Source organism: Bufo gargarizans, chromosome 6 (assembly GCF_014858855.1).
Source record: "Bufo gargarizans isolate SCDJY-AF-19 chromosome 6, ASM1485885v1, whole genome shotgun sequence".
Lineage (NCBI taxonomy): Eukaryota > Metazoa > Chordata > Amphibia > Anura > Bufonidae > Bufo > Bufo gargarizans.
Window position 1 is genome coordinate 206,467,354 of NC_058085.1, and position 18,672 is coordinate 206,486,025.

The 18,672-nt window shown below is 45.6% G+C and overlaps 1 protein-coding gene across 2 annotated transcripts in view; it reads right to left on the reverse strand.

Annotated features, from left to right (window-relative positions):
* Positions 1–18,672, reverse strand: part of ADK (adenosine kinase) — a 373,135-nt gene that overhangs the window by 223,323 nt on the left and 131,140 nt on the right. For both annotated transcript variants that reach the window (XM_044297316.1, XM_044297317.1), the window contains exon 4: positions 62–140. In XM_044297316.1, the coding sequence (XP_044153251.1) occupies positions 62–140 (79 nt within the window). The remainder of the gene's footprint in view (positions 1–61; positions 141–18,672) is intronic.

Here is an 18,672-nt window from a genome sequence, read left to right on the forward strand (position 1 = left end):
GTGGTTGTTGTTGGTTGTTTTTTTTTTGGGGGGTGGGGGGGCAGGGGACCCCAGAACTTACCTGTGCCACCTTAACAGAATTTTGAGTGGAGCCCCCAGAATGATAATCAACCTTGAACCTTTTCACCAACTCTTCAAACCTGCAACAGAGCATAAAAGAGACAGGTCGGTTAGAAGGCAGTTCCTGTACGAGGAGTTTAGAAGTCAAAATGTAAAGCTGTGGGGTTGGGATGGGGGTCAGCAGGATACACTGTGCTCATTAGTTTCTTTACAAGGTGTGAGATGAGAAAACCAAGGGTAGAAGCACATTAAGAGCCTAGAAAAGCACGACCAGCACATAAACCGCACTGGCACAGAGACAAAGGACGAAATTTCTTGCCCACAAAACACTTATTACACATAAAGCTAGACTATAACTGAATAGTAACAATATTATATTATGTTTCTGGGGACATTCAAACCTGTTTTCATTTATGAGACCCATATTTATTTCGTACAACGTACCAATGCAGTGCTTCAGCTTGGACTATCCTGTGACTGCTGTGTCAAAGCTGGATCTCAATAAAGCAGCAAGTATAAAACATGCTGCCTAATGCCAAAAAATGTGAACAGTTGAAAACTCCACACCTCCAACACTAGGTTTCTTTCAGACACCCTTAGGCCTCGTTCACATTTATGTTAAGGAGATCCAGCTGCCTGATAGAGCGTAAACGCCAGAAAGTGGCTGGATCACCATCTGACCTCATTAGTCATAGGGGATCCCAAACGTCAGATCCTGCATGATCTATTAGGTTGCTCTATGCCAAAGAGGACTGCTGGATCGCTTAAGGGAGATGTGAACGAGGCTTTAAAGGAGTTTTCAGAGATTTTTTTTATGACCTATCCTCAGACAACTGGCACCCCTGACAATCAGCTGGTTGAAGAACGCAGCCAGCACAGTATTTCCTTCATTGTTTACCTGCCCGCCATCGACATCACAGGTGTAATTACAAGACGACGTCCCATTCACTTCAATGAGACAGCTTCTTGAAATGGAGGGCGGCGGGCAGGTAAACAATGAAGGGGAGGATGCGCTGACACAGCGTGCAGCCTTCTCTTCAACCAGCTGATCAGCAGGGGTGCCAGGTGTCTGAGGATAGGTCAGGAATAAAAATCTCAGAAAACCCCTTTAAGCAAGTTTCATACTGGCGTTAAGAGATCTAGCAGGCTATTCCAAAGAGCTCTTTGGATCCACTATTTCCGGATGGTACCTTGAATGCCTGCTGGCCCCATTAAAAGGGATTTTCCAAGATTTGAATACTGATGACCTATCCTCTGGATAGGTCATCAGTATGTGATCAGTGGTGGTCCAACACCTAGGACCCCCTCTGACGAGCCGTTTGAGAAGAAACCAGCGCTTGCAGTACCACCACAGCCTTCTCTCCACTTTTCCCAGGCTAGTGACAATGTTTATTGGTCACATGGTAATTGGTCACATTGTCCCCATTCAGATTTGTATTACTATGATTAACTTGAAGAGAACCTGCCACAGTATTGACAAGTCCAATTATGGATCAACACATCTTCACCATCATACAAATATTGGTGTTTGAGGATTCAAACAATTAGGGCTCATGAACACGACCACGGTTTTCTTTCGTGAGCCATCTGCATTATTTGTGGCTAGCACACTGACCCATTCATTTCTATAGGGCCATGCACACCTGTATTTTTTGGCAATCCGTTTGATTGCTCCGCTAATTATAGAACATGTCTTATTCTGGTCCTCATTGCATTTCTATTGATGGCGTGAGAAACATGGGCACACTGAAGTTATCCGTATTTTCGGGACTCCTTGTTTTGCAGACTGAAATATGGACAGAGTCTAAAATGTGTCTGGTGAAACTCCTGGCTGGAATGTGAATATAGGAGGAGGGGGCTGTACAGACGAGGTGAACGCACCATATGACCATATGAAATGTGTTAGAATTTGATGTATGGAAAACACTTACTTTCATGACAACCCTGCATCCGGCATCTGTTGGGGGGGGGGGGGGGGGGTTTATACTTAATTTCGGTTCAAATCTTGGCCTTATAGTGAGGGACTTGAGACAAATACAGATTTCTTGTTTAACCCCTTTGTAGTATGGTTAGTTTATTACTATAACATAAGTACAAAGGATGCTACAAACAGCATTCTGCATATTAGGCTACAGAATTTACAAAGTATTACCCTGGTGTTTTTACATTTTCTGTACGGTGTCAGGCTATGGCACTGTGAGAGCTGCATTCCATTGATAGAATTAGACCCTGTATTGTAAGTAACATTTTGACAACTAAGTTTGAAATTAGAGCAAAAGTGAGAATGTATGCTGCATATTAAACAGACTTGCTACTGAAACAGCATGGAAGCTTATTTCAACACCTAAATAAACACTGAACCCAAGGACCCATTCAAACGACTAGGGCTAAAACTATTACTCGTTTGAAAAAAGTAATTTCGACACAAAAAAAAGTGATGCATCGTCAGAACATAGTACATGTATGCATGCACTATGACCTGACGCTCTACGACGTCAGGATGACAGTGCAATGCGCGGAGAGGACAGAGGAGTTGTGGAGCGGCGCCCCTACGAGGTAAGTATTAAAGGGCTAGGGAGACTAGGAGCAGAGATGGTGGCACTGGGGGAAGCTGATGGCACAGAGGAGTGATGGCATGGGTGGAGCTGTTGGCACAGGGGGGAGGGCGATGGCACAGTGAAGCTTATGGCAAATGCGGGGGGAGCCGATGGCACAGGGGTCTGATGACATTTTATAAAGGAAACAGTTTTCAATTATTATTTTCTTAGAGTACTCTATTAATCATTAGATTACTTGATTACTAAAATAATAGATAGCTGCAGCCCTACACAGGACTGTATATTTCTGCCCACATCTGTTCAGCACTCATTAATTTCACCTGCCTCAATATACACCACAATGCAGAACCCACACAAACGGGTGCACCATTCTGGTTGTGTGATCATTGACCAATCACTGTAACCAATTTATACTTAGACAGTCTCTGCTCAATGGCATTGAAAGGGCTTGCAAGGGTGTAGCTATAGGGGAAGCAAGGGAAGAGGCTGCTTTGGGGTCCAAACTCAGAAGGGGCCCACCCAGGCTCCCTCAACAATATTATACAATTACATTATGTACAGTGACCGTGGCTCAGTTAAAAAATTTGCTGTGGGGCCCAGTCATTCCTCGTTGAGTCACTGAGCGGGATTGTCTTATCTCACCCTTACTAGGGTGAGATGGGACCAAACCTCGACCAACAGGCCAGGAAACAGCGATGTTTCAGTAGCTCCTGCTGGCGTGCATGAGAACTACTGTAGCACAGCACTATACTGTATGTTTCTCTAACTCCGAAACATAGCTTGCTATGCAGTTTCTGTAAATCCCATGCACTGCGCTGTTTCCTGGTGGTCGGGTTTATTCTCATCTCTCCTTACTAAGTTTTCCAGGTAGATAGTGTGATACGTAAAAACAATTTAATGGGGGACTCAATGGGACACTAGTAACTATAATAGATCTATGGATGCTTTGGAAATGGCATTCTAACGTTTTACAGTGTTAGAAATATATATTAAAATGCACACAAAAAACACATTTGTATTTAAAAATATACTGGAACAATACTTACTGAGACTAGGAACAGTTAATTCCACAGAAATTAACGTTCAACAATGTATCTCTGTGGACCTCTGTAAGGCCTCTTTCACACTTGCGTTGTTAGTATCCGGCATGCACTTCCGTTGCATGTGCCCGCCGGATCCGTAACACCGCAAGTGAACTGAAAGCATTTGAAGACTGATCAGTCTTCAAAATGCGTTCAGTGTTACTATGGCAGCCAGGACGCTATTAAAGCAGTATACTTACCGCCCGTGCTGCTCCCGAGGCGCACCAAAATGACTTCAGAGTGCCCCATGCGCATAGATAACGTGATCCATGCGATCACGTCATCCATGTGCGTGGGGCACCCTGACGCCACTCTGAAGCGCCCCGGGAGCCGCACAGACAGCAAGTATACTGCTCCCCTTCTCCCCACTACACTTTACCATGGCAAACAGGACTTTAGTGTCCTGGCAGCCATGGTAACCATTCAGAAAAGGCTAAACGTCGGATCCGGTAATGCGCCGAAACGACGTTTAGCTTAAGGCCGGATCTGGATTAATGCCTTTCAATGGGCATTAATTCTGGATCCGGTCTTGCGGCAAGTGTTCAGGATTTTTGGCCGGAGCAAAAAGCGCAGCATGCTGCGGTATTTTCTCCGGCCAAAAAAAAACGTTCGGTCCTGAACCTAAAACATCCCGATGCATCCTGAACGGATTTCTCACCATTCAGAATGCATTAGGATAAAACTGATCAGGATTTTTCCGGCATAGAGCCCCGACGACGGAACTCTATGCCGGAAAAGAAACACGCAAGTGTGAAAGAGCCCTTACATGGTGTGCGGTTATCCTGTATGTTCCAGATGTAAGATAGAACTAAATAATTATTATATTTTATGTTGTTGATTTATACCAGACTCATTTTTCAGGTATCTACGCACAACACTTACTAACACTGGCATCATTATACTAACTAGTTACTGAACATTGAGATACATACTGGTATTTGTTGTAGCAATTATTCAAGCTGCTGGTCACAATACTTGGAATCCGCACTGGCCGGCCACCAATGAATACAGAGGGAGGGGGGCCGCACTGGTCATATTTAATACTGGGAATCCGCACTGGCCACCGATGAATATAGAGGGAGGGGGGCCGCACTGGCTACAATTAATACTGGGGAGGGAGGGGGTGCCGCACTGGCCACCAATAAGTTAAATACAGGAGGGGGGGGGGGGGGGGGGGCAGTCATGTACACAGTTCTCAGTATATTCTAACTTGAAGCGTCCCCATCACCATGGGAACGCTTCTGTGTTTAGAATATACTGTCGGATCTGAGTTTTCCGAAGTGAAAAATCAGATCTGAAATAAACAGTTATGCAAACGGATCCATTCTGAACGGATGCAAGCGTTTGCATTAAAGGAGTGGATCCGTCTGTGCAGACAGACGGATCCGCTCCTAACGCAAGTGTGAAAGTAGCCTTACCGGTAATTCATTTTCCACTAATCCTCCATGACGGCGCAGAGATTGACCCCTGACCTCTGTAGGGGCAGGAACAGAGGTTAAAAAGGACCCCTCCCACCACCATTCACCAGTGAGTTCCAGATTATAGTGCCACAACCACCGGTTAAGTGAAACAACTCAAAAGTTTTCTTTTTTTTTTTGTATTAACTCATACAAAGTCCGTATAATAATTTTCTGGGTGGGATATCATGCCGTCACGATGGATTTCGTGGAAAATGAATTACCGGTAAGTCTAATTCCGGCTTTCCACTTCACCAAAATGACAGCCCGAGAGACATAACAGATTATATACACGTCTTAGGGTGGGGAAACGGCCTGTAGGACCTTTGCGACCAAAGGCAAGGTCGGAAGACCTGGATAAGTCGAGTCTTTAATGTTTAATGAAAGTGTTTACACTGGACCAGGTTGCAGCCCGGCATACCTGATCTAGGGAAGCTCCTGCCTTTTCAGCGAATGAGGCAGATATGGCTCTCGTGGAGTGAGTCCGAATGACGTCTGGACAACTGACGTCGAACTTGTAGCAGTCTTTAATAGCCTGTTTTACCCATCAGGCAATGGTAGATTGGGAAGCTGCCTTACCTTTATTTTATTAATATGATCGGATCCGTTCAGAACGGATCCGATCGAACGCTAGTGTGAAAGTAGCCTTAGTCTGGCTGCAGACCTCAGGAATCTTTGGATACATCTATGACTGGTTAATTCAGAATCGAAAAAAGCGCTAAGCGCCGAGACCTGGACTCTAAGGGTAGATAGACTTAACCCTGACCCTTGTCCTTTTTGCAGGAAGTACAGGATCCTCTGTATATTTGGTTTAGCCTAGTCTGGGGCTTCTTTACCTGACCAGGTACAGAATCTTCTCCAGATTATTTTATAGATGGAGTTAGTCAGTCACTTTCTTTCTGCTGGCCTTCAAGGTAGATATCACACCCTCAGAGACCTCAGAAGGTCGGACTCAGGATCCAAGCCGAGAGGTTGAAGATTTCCAGATGTGGATGGAGAACCGGCCCCTGGATCAGGATATCTTTCCTCCTTGGGAGAATGAATGCTTCTTGTGAGGAGAGGTTGGTTAGGATCGAGTACCAGCATCTCTTGGGCCAGTACAGGGTGACCAGGAGTATTCTGGCCTTGTCCCTGATGATTTTCTGGAGAACCCTTGGGATTAACGGGAACGGAGGGAAGGCATATGCAAGAGCCAAGTTCCAGTGCAGGGAGAAGGCATCGATCGCTAGAGGCCTGTCCCTCAGGTTTAGGGAGCAAAAGGTTGATACCTTTGCGTTTTTCCTTGAAGCGAATAGATCTACCAGTGGTAGGCCCCATCTCTGGACAATTAGATTGAAGATGTCGATGTTTAGAGACCATTCCCCCTGGTCTATAGTGGTACTGCTGAGGAAGTCTGCAGAGCTGTTTAGGCTTCCTTTTAAATGAATCGCAGATATTGATTTTACATTTTTTCCCCCAAAAAAGGAAGATTCTTCTGGACAGACTTTTTAGTTTTTGAGACCGTGTGCCCCCTGATGTTTGAGGTAGGACACGGTCGTTACATTGTCTGAATAGATTTTTATATGTTGGTTCTTTAATTTTGGAGCAGCTGCACGTATTTTCTCCTAAACCGCCCTAAGCTCCCTGTAATTTGAGGACTGAGCTGCAATTTTCAGAGACCAGTCTCCCTGGTAGAGGTCGGAGTATATTTTTGCGCCCTATCCTTTTACGCTGGCATCTGTCTGAACATGCACTGCTGGGGTCTTGAGCCAGACCATGCTTTTTTAGATTTTGTTTGAAGCCACCAACGGACTGAAGAAGATTTTATGTGGCCTGGGATCAGAATCTTTTTGTCTAGAGGACAGATGTTTGTCCCATCTTCTTAGAAGCCAGGACTGAAGGGCCCTGTATTGGACCTGGCACGAAGGGACTGCTACCATACAGGCTGTCATTTGACCTAAGAGGGCTCATTGTTTCTCTGAAAGAAGGAGCGGTGTCCTAGGAAGGCCCTGATTGATGTCTGAAGGTTCTGAATTCTCTCTGCTGGAAGAAAGGTTTTCTGTTTTACCGTATCCAGCAATACCCCTAGGAATTTTACCCTGGTATCTGGAACTAGGGATGACTTAGGTTTATCACCCAACCTAGGGCTGTCAGAAGGTCTGTCAGTCAGCTATAGACTGATCCAGTGTCTGAAATCAGCAAAAAGTCGTCTAGGTAAGGAACGACAGTCACCCCATGAGACCTCAGGGAGGCGACCATCTCTCTACCACCAGTTTCGTGAAAATCCTTGGGGCTGAGGCCAGCCCGAAGGGGAGAGCCACGAACTGGAAATGGTGAACAGAGCCCCTGTGATCCTTCAATTCAAAAACGCAGGAGCCTCCGAAATAGGGGTGGGCGATATGGCCTAAAATCTATATTGCAATATAATTTTAAGCATGTGCGATATATATCGCAATATATTATTTTCTATATTGGGGGGGGGGGGGGGCGTGTTTAAACCCTTTTTTTTTTTTTATTACTTTTTGTTTAATAACTATTAGCCTCCTTAAGGGCTAGAACCCTTGTCATATTCACCCTAATAGAGCTCTATTAGGGTGAATAGGACTTTACACTCTCCCTGCTGCCCTGTGCTTTGTGCACACAGCAGAAGGGAGCCGATTCCCCCTCCGCTAAACAGTGCCATCCACAGATCCCCCCCCGCCTCCCCTAAACGGTGCCATCCACAGATCCCCCCCCCCTCCCCTAAACGGTGCCATCCACAGATCTCCCCCCCCCCTCCCCTAAACGGTGCCATCCACAGATCCCCCCCCGCCTCCCCTAAACGGTGCCATCCACAGATCCCCCCCCCCCTCCCCTAAACGGTGCCATCCACAGATCTCCCCCCCCCCTCCCCTAAACGGTGCCATCCACAGATCTCCCCCCCCTCCCCTAAACGGTGCCATCCACAGATCCCCCCCCCTCCCCTAAACGGTGCCATCCACAGATCCCCGCCCCCCCCCTCCCCTAAACGGTGCCATCCACAGATCCCCCCCCCCCTCCCCTAAACGGTGCCATCCACAGATCCCCCCCCCCTCCCCTAAACGGTGCCATCCACAGACTCCCTCCTTCGCCACTGTGCCCAGTGTGTCGGCTCAGGAGAACATAGTGCGCACAGAGAGCGCGATCATATCGCGGTCTGGCGATATGCTCAAAATCCATATCGTGGCACAAATTTATATCGCATATCGCCTATATCGCCCACCCCTACTCCAAAACTGGATGTGAATAGGAACATAATAGGCGTCCTTCAGGTCGATTGTACAACGGAACGCGTCCTTTTGAATTAAAGGAATGGTAGAGTTTAGGGATTCCATCTTTAACCTTTTGTAAACTACAAATTTGTTTAACCTCTTGAGGTTTATAATCATCCGGAAGGAACCCCCTGGCTTTTTTTTTTTTTACTAATAAAAGGTTAGTTAGAATCCCTGAAGCTCGGGAACAGGAACCACTACTGCTAAGTCCAGAAGATTCTGGAACTCCTTCCAAATAGGGTTCTGCTGAAATGGGGAAGAGTGGTGAGATATCAGAAATGCATTTGGGGGGGGGGGGGGGGGGAAGAGAGATAAGTTTTTGCGCCCAAGGGGTTGGAAGAAGTCTACTGCCACTGGGCAAAAAATTGGGATAGTCTTCCCCTTATCCTGGCGTCACTGTTTCTCACCGCCCTTGTTCTGGGGATTAAGGAGGTACCCCTCTACCTCTCTTGGGTAACTCCAAAGTCCGGATTTACCTCTATCACGAAAGGAGCTGTTTTGGGAGTATTGATTACGAGAGGAGGGTATCTTTTTAGGGGCTCTCTCTTTAGGGAACCCTTTCTTTTTATCAGTAGCCTTGTCCAATACAGGACCGCACACTTATTCGCCCGAGAAGGTTATAGAGCACAGCTTCATTTTGGAAGTGATGTCGCCTGATCAAGATTTCATCCAAAGTGCCCTCTGGGGAGCATTGGACAAAGCTGCGTCCTTGGCCGAGAATCTAATTGTCTCGGCGGAGGGTCCGCTAGGAATCCCGTGGCGGACTATAACAAGGGAATAGAGTCTAGTATTTGTTCCCTGGACGTCTTGTTAATTAGATAATTTTCTAACTCATTCAGCCACAGGTACATAGACCTGGCGACTGAAGTAGCAGCTGCCTCCCAGGGTTTATTTTAATAGACTATCTCCCTTCCTTTCCATGGTGTCTTAACGGACAGGAATCCTCGAATGGTAGCAAGGTTTTTTTTTTATTAACTTTGGCCACCTGGACGTCAATTCTGGGAACCTCGTCAAAGATCCTAGAGTCTGACGGGTCAAATACAGTCGTGGCCAAAAGTTTTGAGAATTACATAAATGTTGGAAAGTTGCTGCTTAAGTTTTTATAATAGCAATTTGGATATACTCCAGAATGTTATGAAGAGTGATCAGATGAATTGCATAGTCCTTCTTTGCAATGAAAATTAACTTAAAGGGGTTATCCCATCATAATGATCACTTTTAAATCTGTTAATGATTTGACAGTGATCATTTTTGTAAATATACTTTATTAACAAATTCTTACCGATTAGGATAAAACTCATCCCCACTTACCTTATTGTTGTGACTCGGTCTCCCGTGGTTACGACCACCGCTCTTCTCCAAAATCCCGATGGTCATGCTTGCCCAGAAGACTCCTTTTCTCCCGGCCGGGCCGCTCGCTGTTCTGAACGCGCACGTGCGACGGTGACTTCTTCCCGGCCAGAATAGTACAGAGCTGCGTACGCACACGCCGGCTCTGTACTATACTGGGCAGGAATAAGTCACCATTGCGCATGCGCGGCGGCGTGTTCAGTCCAGCGCGCGGCACGGCCGGGAGAAGACTTCAATCAAGATGAAGCCCGCCCCCAGCCAGAATCCAGGAAGTGAACGCACGGTGGCAGCAGGTAAGTTTAAAAACGCAAAGTGGGATAACCCCTTTAATCCCCAAAAAACCTTCCCACTGCATTTCATTGCTGCCATTAAAGGACCTGCTGAGATCATTTCAGTAATCGTCTTGTTAACTCAGGTGAGAATGTTGACGAGCACAAGGCTGGAGATAATTATGTCAGGCTGATTGGGTTAAAATGGCAGACTTGACCTGTTAAAAGGAGGGTGAAGCTGTAAATCATTGTTCTTCTATTGTTAACCATAGTGACCTGCAAAGAAACGCGTGCAGCCATTATTGCATTGCATAAAAATGGCTTCACAGGCAAGGATATTGTGGCTAAGGCTACTTTCACACTTGCGTTAGGAGCGGATCTGTCTGGTGTCTGCACAGACGGATCCGCTTCTATAATGCAAACGCTTGCATCCGTTCAGAACGGATCCGTTTGCATAACTGTTTATTTCAGATCTGATTTTTCACTTCGGAAAACTCAGATCCGACAGTATATTCTAAACACAGAAGCGTTCCCATGGTGATGGGGGCGCTTCAAGTTAGAATATACTGAGAACGGTGTACATGACTGCCCCCTGCTGCCTGGCTACAATTAATACTGGGGAGGGAGGGGGGGCCGCACTGGTCATATTTAATACTAGGGAGGGAGGGAGGGGGAGGCCGCACTGGTCATATTTAATACTGGGAATCCGCACTGGCCACCGATGAATATAGAGAGAGGGGGGCCGCACTGGCTACAATTAATACTGGGGAGGGAGGGGGGGGGCCGCACTGGCCACCAATAAGTTAATTACAGGAGGAGGAAGGGGTTTGCCCCCTGCTGCCTGGCAGCATCTGCCAGGCAGCAGGGGGCAGTCATGTACACAGTTCTCAGTATATTCTAACGAAGCGTCCCCATCACCATGGGAACGCCTCTGTGTTAGAATATACTGTCGTATCTGAGTTTTGATGGGGACGCTTCAAGTTAAAATATACCATCGGATCGGAGAAAACTCCGATCTGATGGTATATTAATAGGGACTCCTGACTTTACATTGAAAGTCAATGGGGGACGGATCAGTTTGAAATTGCACCATATTGAGTCAACGTCAAACGGATCCGTCCCCATTGACTTGCATTGTAAGTCTGGACGAATCCGTTTGGCTCCGCACGGCCAGGCGGACACGAAAACGCTGCAAGCTGCGTTCGGGTGTCCGCCTGCTGAGCGGAGGACAAACTGTGCCAAACTGCTGCATTCTGAGCGGATCCGCATCCACTAAGAATGCATTGGGGCTGTACGGATCCGTTCGGGGCCGCTTGTGAGAGCCTTCAATCGGAACTCACAAGCGGAGCCCCGAACGATAGTGTGAAAGTAGCCTAAGATTGCACCTCAATCAACAATTTATAGGATCATCAAGAACTTCAAAGAAAGAGGTTCAACTCTTGTTAAGAAGGCTTCAGGGCGTCCAATAAAGTCCAGCAAGCACCAGGATAGTCTCCTAAAGAGGATTCAGCTGCGGGATCGGAGTGCCACCAGTGCAGAGCTTGCTCAGGAATGGCAGCAGTCAGGTGTGAGCGCATCTGCACGCACAGTAAGGCGAAGACTTTTGGAAGATGGCCTGGTGTCAAGAAGGGCAGCAAAGAAGCCACTTCTCTCCAAAAAAAAACCCATCAGGGACAGATTGATCTTCTGCAGAAAACATGGTGAATGGACTGCTGAGGACTGGGGCAAAGTCATATTCTCCAATGAAGCCTCTTTCCGATTGTTTGGGGCATCAGGAAAAAGGCTTGTCCAGAGAAGAAAAGGTGAGTGCTAGCATCAGTCCTGTGTCATGCCAACAGTAAAGCATCCTGAGACCATTCATGTGTGGGGTTGCTTCTCATCCAAGGGAGTGGGCTCACTCACAATTTTGCCCCAAAACACAGCCATGAATAAAGAATGGTACCAAAACACCCTTCAACAGCAACTTCTTCCAACAATCCAACAACAGTTTGGTGAAGAACAATGCATTTTCCAGCATGATGGAGCACCGTGCCATAAGGCAAAAGTGATAAGTGGCTCGGGGACCAAAACTTTTGACATTTTGGGTCCATGGCCTGGAAACTCCCCAGATCTTAATCCCATTGAGAACTTGTGGTCAATCCTCAAGAGGCGGGTGGACAAACAAAAACCCACTAATTCTGACAAACTCCAAGAAGTGATTATGAAAGAATGGGTTGCCATCAGTCAGGAATTGGCCCAGAAGTTGATTGAGAGCATGCCCAGTTGAATTGCAGAGGTCCTGAAAAAGAAGGGCCAACACTGCAAATACTGACTTTGCATAAATGTCATGTAATTGTCGATAAAAAGCCTTTGAAAACGTATGAAGTGCGTGCAATTATATTTCACTACATCACAAACAACTGACACAAAGATCATAAAAGCAGTTTAGCAGCAAACTTTGTGAAAACTAATATTTGTGTTATTCTCAAAACTTTTGGCCACGACTGTACAAGGCGGTTCCTGAATTCTTTGGAAATACCTAGTTTCTTTTCTGGATGGGCCCATTCATCCATCACCATAACCACTTAATGTTTTCATTTATGGGGAATACACAGGAGAGTCTGACCTTCAACCCCCCCCACCCAAACATCTCTTCCTGAACTGTGTGGGGTCGCTGGATGTCCTCCACCCCTATTGTATCCTTGACCGTCTTTAGAAGGTCACTCATCTCGCTGGGAGCGAAGAATATTTTTTTTTTTTTTTTTTTTTATTTTTTTTTTTAGAGTCCTCGACGATCTCACCCTCCATTTTGGAGGATGAGGCCTCGCCTTCCAAATCCTCGGAGTCTGAGGAGGAGATGTCCGCCATTTTGGGCCGCTTGGGTGGTCGAGCCCCCAGGGAATCCTCATGGAGGGAGGCTAGAGAAGATTTAACTTCCTCCTGAATCATAGTTCGAAATTCCTGCATAATTGAGGGTTGTTCTTCTCTCACCAACTTGACAATACAATCCTTGCAAAGCTTCTTAGCGTAATCGGGAAGCCTGACGGAGCACTGGATGCATCTGGGAGTCTTCCTGGGCAAGTTTGGCCTAAAGTGAGAGAGCAGCCCATCAATTGTGTGTCGATCCAGTATAGGTGCATAAACTTTAGTTTAGCATACCAGAAGACCCTAGGGGAGGGGGGCTCATACTAGTGGTTATCAGAACAGTCATACTAGGGCACCCTCCCCACATCTGTCAAGCTGCCGGCATGCCCAGGTGGGCTACTCACACAGGGGCACTCTGGAGTGGTCTGCTCCTTCTGCTGCGGCTCCTTCTCCTGGTCCGACATGTCGTCCGGTGATGCAGAGATCGCAGCAGGAAAGCGCTTGTGAGCTTTTTGTAAAAGACATCCACTTCCGGGTTTCGTCCGGTGGCCCGGAAGTGACAGACGCGCGCGCCTGCGCAAACGTCCTTCCGGTCAGCTACCTACACAGGGAGGTAGGCGACCCAGCAGCAGCTCAGGGCAGGCTTCCCAAAACAGGGAGCGTAACCCCGGCATCTCCCTGTCAGCTTTGGAACGGAGTCCGTCGGAGAGCAGGGGATGAAAGGTCCGCAAGGGAGGCAATATTCACCGCCGATGCGGTCACCCAGGTACCGAAAATAATAAAAGAGGTCCTTATCCACTTCCCCTCGCTGAAAGCCAGAGAGGATTTTTCTCTGTCCTGGCCACTATAGGGGCAGGAACACACTGGTGAATGGTGGTGGGAGGGGGCCTTTTAACCTCTCTGTTCCTGCCCCTACAGAGGTCAGGGGTCAATCTCTCTGGGCCGTCATGGTGGTGAAGTGGAAAACCTAATACTTTGAATATGAAAAATAAAATAAAAAGACAAAAACAGTGCCATAATACAGCTTAAAGGTGTACTGTTACCTAAGACATTGGTGCCATATCATTAGGACATACCACCAATGTCAGACAAGTGCCACTTCTAGAAGCCACCAAGTGCACTGCGCATGCCAGGAGTGCTCTTTATTCCCATAGAAATAAATGGAGTACACAACGCTCAAGCGCTGGTGTTCACAGTTCTCTTAGTGGATGGGTCTCAGACCTCTAGACATTTTTTTTTTGTTATTCACACAGAGCCATGTAGGGGCTCATTTTTTGCGGGGCGATCTGTACATTTCAGCAATACCATTTTGAAGTGTGTGACTTTTTGTTGACTTTTTATAAAAATTACGTGGTGATGCGCATGATGTGTATTTTTTTATTTTTTTATGATAACCGGTAAGCATTTTGGATTTCGGGGCGATTAGAAACTTATTTTTTTTTACTTTTAAGTCACCCTGGCAGTCATTAGATTGGCCAGTGTTTATTGATGGTTATATAGCCATCATTGAACACTTCATTTTCAATACAACAATACAGTGCTGTCATCTAGTGGCCTGTATTGATATATTTCACCAATAGCTGCCGAAGCCTGCTTCAGGCTATCAGCATAAACAGGTTCCTCGATCCCAACTGGAGAACGCAGTTACAGGAGCGGGAACGCGCAGTTCCCGCTTCCGGACTGCTCAGATGCCATGGTCACATTTGACCACAGCATCTGAGGAGTGACATTTATGCGATCAGCCTTATGATGTTATTATTGACATCACCCGTGATGCAAGGAGGCTGGTCACAATCGGGGCCTGCTATTAGCTGCACCCATCAATCTCCGGAAGTTTTGATCCGTATGACAGAGATGCAGCGGCGGCTGTGCAGGGAACCAGAGTGACGTGGGTGGCGGGGAAAGTATGATCTATAGCAGGGGCCTGGGCATCGTGGGTGGCATTTTTAGAATTGGATAACCTCTTTAAAGTACCAGACTTCTTGATCAATACACTGTATAAAGAGCCCATCAAGATCATTAAAGAGGACTTTTTACTGGGCCTAACATTCCAATATTATTACCTGGCAGTGTAGATCTTTATTAGGAGGAGATGTCAGGACACTTTCTTTTTCAGCTCAGCTGCTTCATTCTTCTGCTGTGCGCCCCATTCACTTTTGCCGCCCTGTATGCCAATTTTCAGCATCGGTACAGGCAGGAGGAGACTGGTTTCTTAATGGGCATCTCCTTCTCCCTCACAGCGGAGAATGTCACAGCCAGGGAGAAGGTGAGCAATACCCCCTGCAGCCCTCCCTAAAAACACACATGTGCGTGGCTGCTGCAGGCTGGGTCTCATAGGCACTCTGTCAGTGTAATGATGACAGGCAATGCCTTACAATACACAATGTATTTTAAGGCATTGTAGAGGGAATCAGACCCCCAAAGCTTGAGGTCTCATACTGGGACAAATTTAAAAAGTGGTTTTACATAAAAACATAAGTTTCAATTAAAAACACCCCTTTACTAAAAGTCCTATTAAAATTAAAATACAAGAAAAAAAATAAAATAAAAAGACATTAGGTATCCCTGTGTCCATAACGATATCACATGAACTACCCCCTCAGGTGAACACTGTAAAAAAAATAAAAATGTGCCAAAACCGCTATCTTTTGGTCACCGTGCTTCACAAAAAGTAGAATATCAAGTGATAAAAGATCAAAGAGCACTACGTAGCACAAAATGGTACCAAAGAAAAAGTCAACTCATCCTGCAAAAAGAACGGGCCCCCATAGGACAATTGTCAGAACTTTAAAAATAAATACATTTGCTCAGAAAAATGCTTTCACTGTCTAACGAGTGAAAAAACAAATAAAAAAAAACAACAAACAGTTATCCGTTTCCGTAAAACCATGCTCTATAAAAATATTAAATTATCTACCCATTAACACCATAATAAAAAAAACATCCTGAGGATAGGTAATAAATATCAAAATCTTGGAAAACCCCTTTATCAGCAGAACTATGACTGGTTCCCGTATTGCTGTTTTCTGTAGGGAGAGGGATTTTTATGTTCTCGTTTCCTTGGTGGTTGTACTGATATTTAATGAAGCTTTTGATATTAATTAGGACAATATTATGCCAGTTTGTTGATTGTGTTTATATAAATAGTAATCATACTGCAGCACAAATCACCATTGCTAGAATTGAGCGGATTAGGACCATTCTGTATACAGAGGTTGGTAGCTCTGCAGTAATCACCTCTGTAACACTCAGCCCCTCCTTTCTAATTCACAATGCTTCAGTCACTTGACAGAGCATCTCATGTGGAGTTCAAGAGATATTAGCTGCCGCATACCCACTCTGAAAGCAATAGGCCCATTCTCTACAGATGACTCATTACAAGCAGAATGAAGTGTTCTAGCTTTAAATACCAAGCACTAAAAATAACACACCACAGCTGCCACCAGTTGTGCCCCCCCTTCGCTGCTTGTCCGGTTACCAGTATTTTTATATGTGAAGTACAAAAGGGTCACCTTTCATAGACAGAAAAAAAGAAACCCTGCATATCAAAGCAAAGTGGAAGCTGTTAGGCCTCTATTACACGGGCGTTCCGGATTTGCTCCGGATGAGTCGTGTGTGCATTGAGGGAAAACCGCGCGAGTACAATGCATTTTGCACGCACGTGAGAAAAAACTGAATGTGGTACCCAGACTTCTTCACTGAAGTTCGGGTTAGGGTTAGTTGTTCTATTTTCTTAATTTCCCTTATAACATGGTTATAAGGGAAAATAATAGCATTAATACAGAATGCTTTGTAAAATGTGGATTGAGGGGTTAAGAAATAAAAAAATTAACTCACCTCATCCACTTGTTCGCACAGCCAGCATAGTCTTCTTGCTTCTTCTTTCAGGACCTGCAATAAGACCTTTGATGACAATCGCGCTCACTACGTGATGAGCGCGGTGCCGTCAGCGCAGGTCCTGCTGAATGAAGATAGAAATCTCCTGAAAGAAGCAAGACGACGATGCTGGCTGCGCAATCAATTGGATGAGGAGAGTTAATTTTTTTTTAACCCCTAAAGCCACATTTTACTAAGCATTCTGTATTAAGAATGTTATTTTCCCTTATAACCATGTTATAAAGGGAAAATAATACAGTGAATACACTTTAATGGGGTCCAGGGTTGCTTTCATCCTGATCTACTAGCAACCACTTCGTTGAGTGGAAAACAGAATATAGAACATGCCGCCATTTTTCACGCAATGCACAAGTGATGCGTGAAAATCACCACTCATCTGAACAGCCCCATTGAAGTAAATGGGTCCGCATTCAGTGCGGGTGCAATGCATTCACCTCACGCATTGCACCCATGCGGTAAAGTCGCCCGTGTGAAAGGGGCCTTAAACTGAACAGAAGCTGAAACTGCAGAACGAGAAATCAGTCATGAACTCCACTGAAAGTCAATGGGGGACGGAACAGTTCTATTGTGGCAGATTCGTCCCTATTCACTTGCATTGGTGGTCATGCCGGATACGTCTTCCTCCACATCTCAGGGAGGAAAGCAATCTACAATATGTTGGTTTACTCTCCAGTCTGGGAACGCAACTAAACGGAACAGAATGCATTTTGGAGGATTCTGTTCTGTTCAGTTTTGTCCTCATTTACAATGAATGGGGACAAAACTGAATCATTTTTTCCCGGTATTGAGCCCCTATGACGGAACTCAACACCAGAAAACGTAAACGCTAGTGTGAAAGTAGCCTAAGCAAGAGAACCTGTCACCTATTGATGTTCTGTCTATTAAAGTTTTTAAACATCTTTCTAGAATTTTTTGTTTTCCATGTCAGTCTATTTTTTCTAAAAATCCTCAAATTTTGCAAGTTTCCACGGTTCGAGCTGGAGCCGACTGTTTGGGAAGGCAGCTGTTCTCCATCCACCATCTCTGGGAGAAGTACAAACTAGACATACAGCATGAAGAGGGGGAAACTGCTACAAAATGCCAATAAAGAGAAAAAAAAAAAAAACAAGTGAGGGTCTATATGTCCAAAACTCACAGTACATATAGAAAAAAAGGTGCACTGCTAGAATATTGGAGGCACTTATGTAACCCACCCAGGACTTCCAGGGAGGACTCCTGCCAATAACCACGATATGCAAAACATTATTCCTTGCTAACAAACAGTACAAATCAGTACAGAAACCAGCTCACTTGGTTAAGCCAAACAGAGCAGTATGCTGCCAGCGTGATATACGCTAGATCGAACTAAGAAAAGGCAGTGTGAGCCTGAAGTGCCCAGCTTATTATCTATCCATAGGTTAGGTGTTTGATTACAGATCACAAGAACAGAGATCCCGTGCCTTCACATCAAGGTCTTCAATAAAACAAATTTGATCTAAATAAGGAGGTACAAGAAATCGTTCAACAAACCTGGGCTTTGGACATAATACTGGATGCACACCAGAATTCGCATGCACTGGGATACCAGTACTACAAGCAGCAACTTTGAATGCTTGCTGCTTGTAGTGGATAAAGGTGTTGAAATCCTCTTACATGTGCCATTCCTTCCCGATCACTGCCTGCTCCTCAAAGGAGACGACAGCTGAAATTAAATGCAGCAATCATCTCTACCATGGGGACAAACGATCGCTTCTGCAAACGATCATCCCCACACATTCAATGTTTCTTGGAAGCAGATAACTTTTTACACAGCACGATCTGCAGCCCAGAAACAGCGCTTTTGGTGTCATTATATACAATTATTTTATCCAATCAATGAAAAAGGAATTGCTCATTCATCAGGTAAT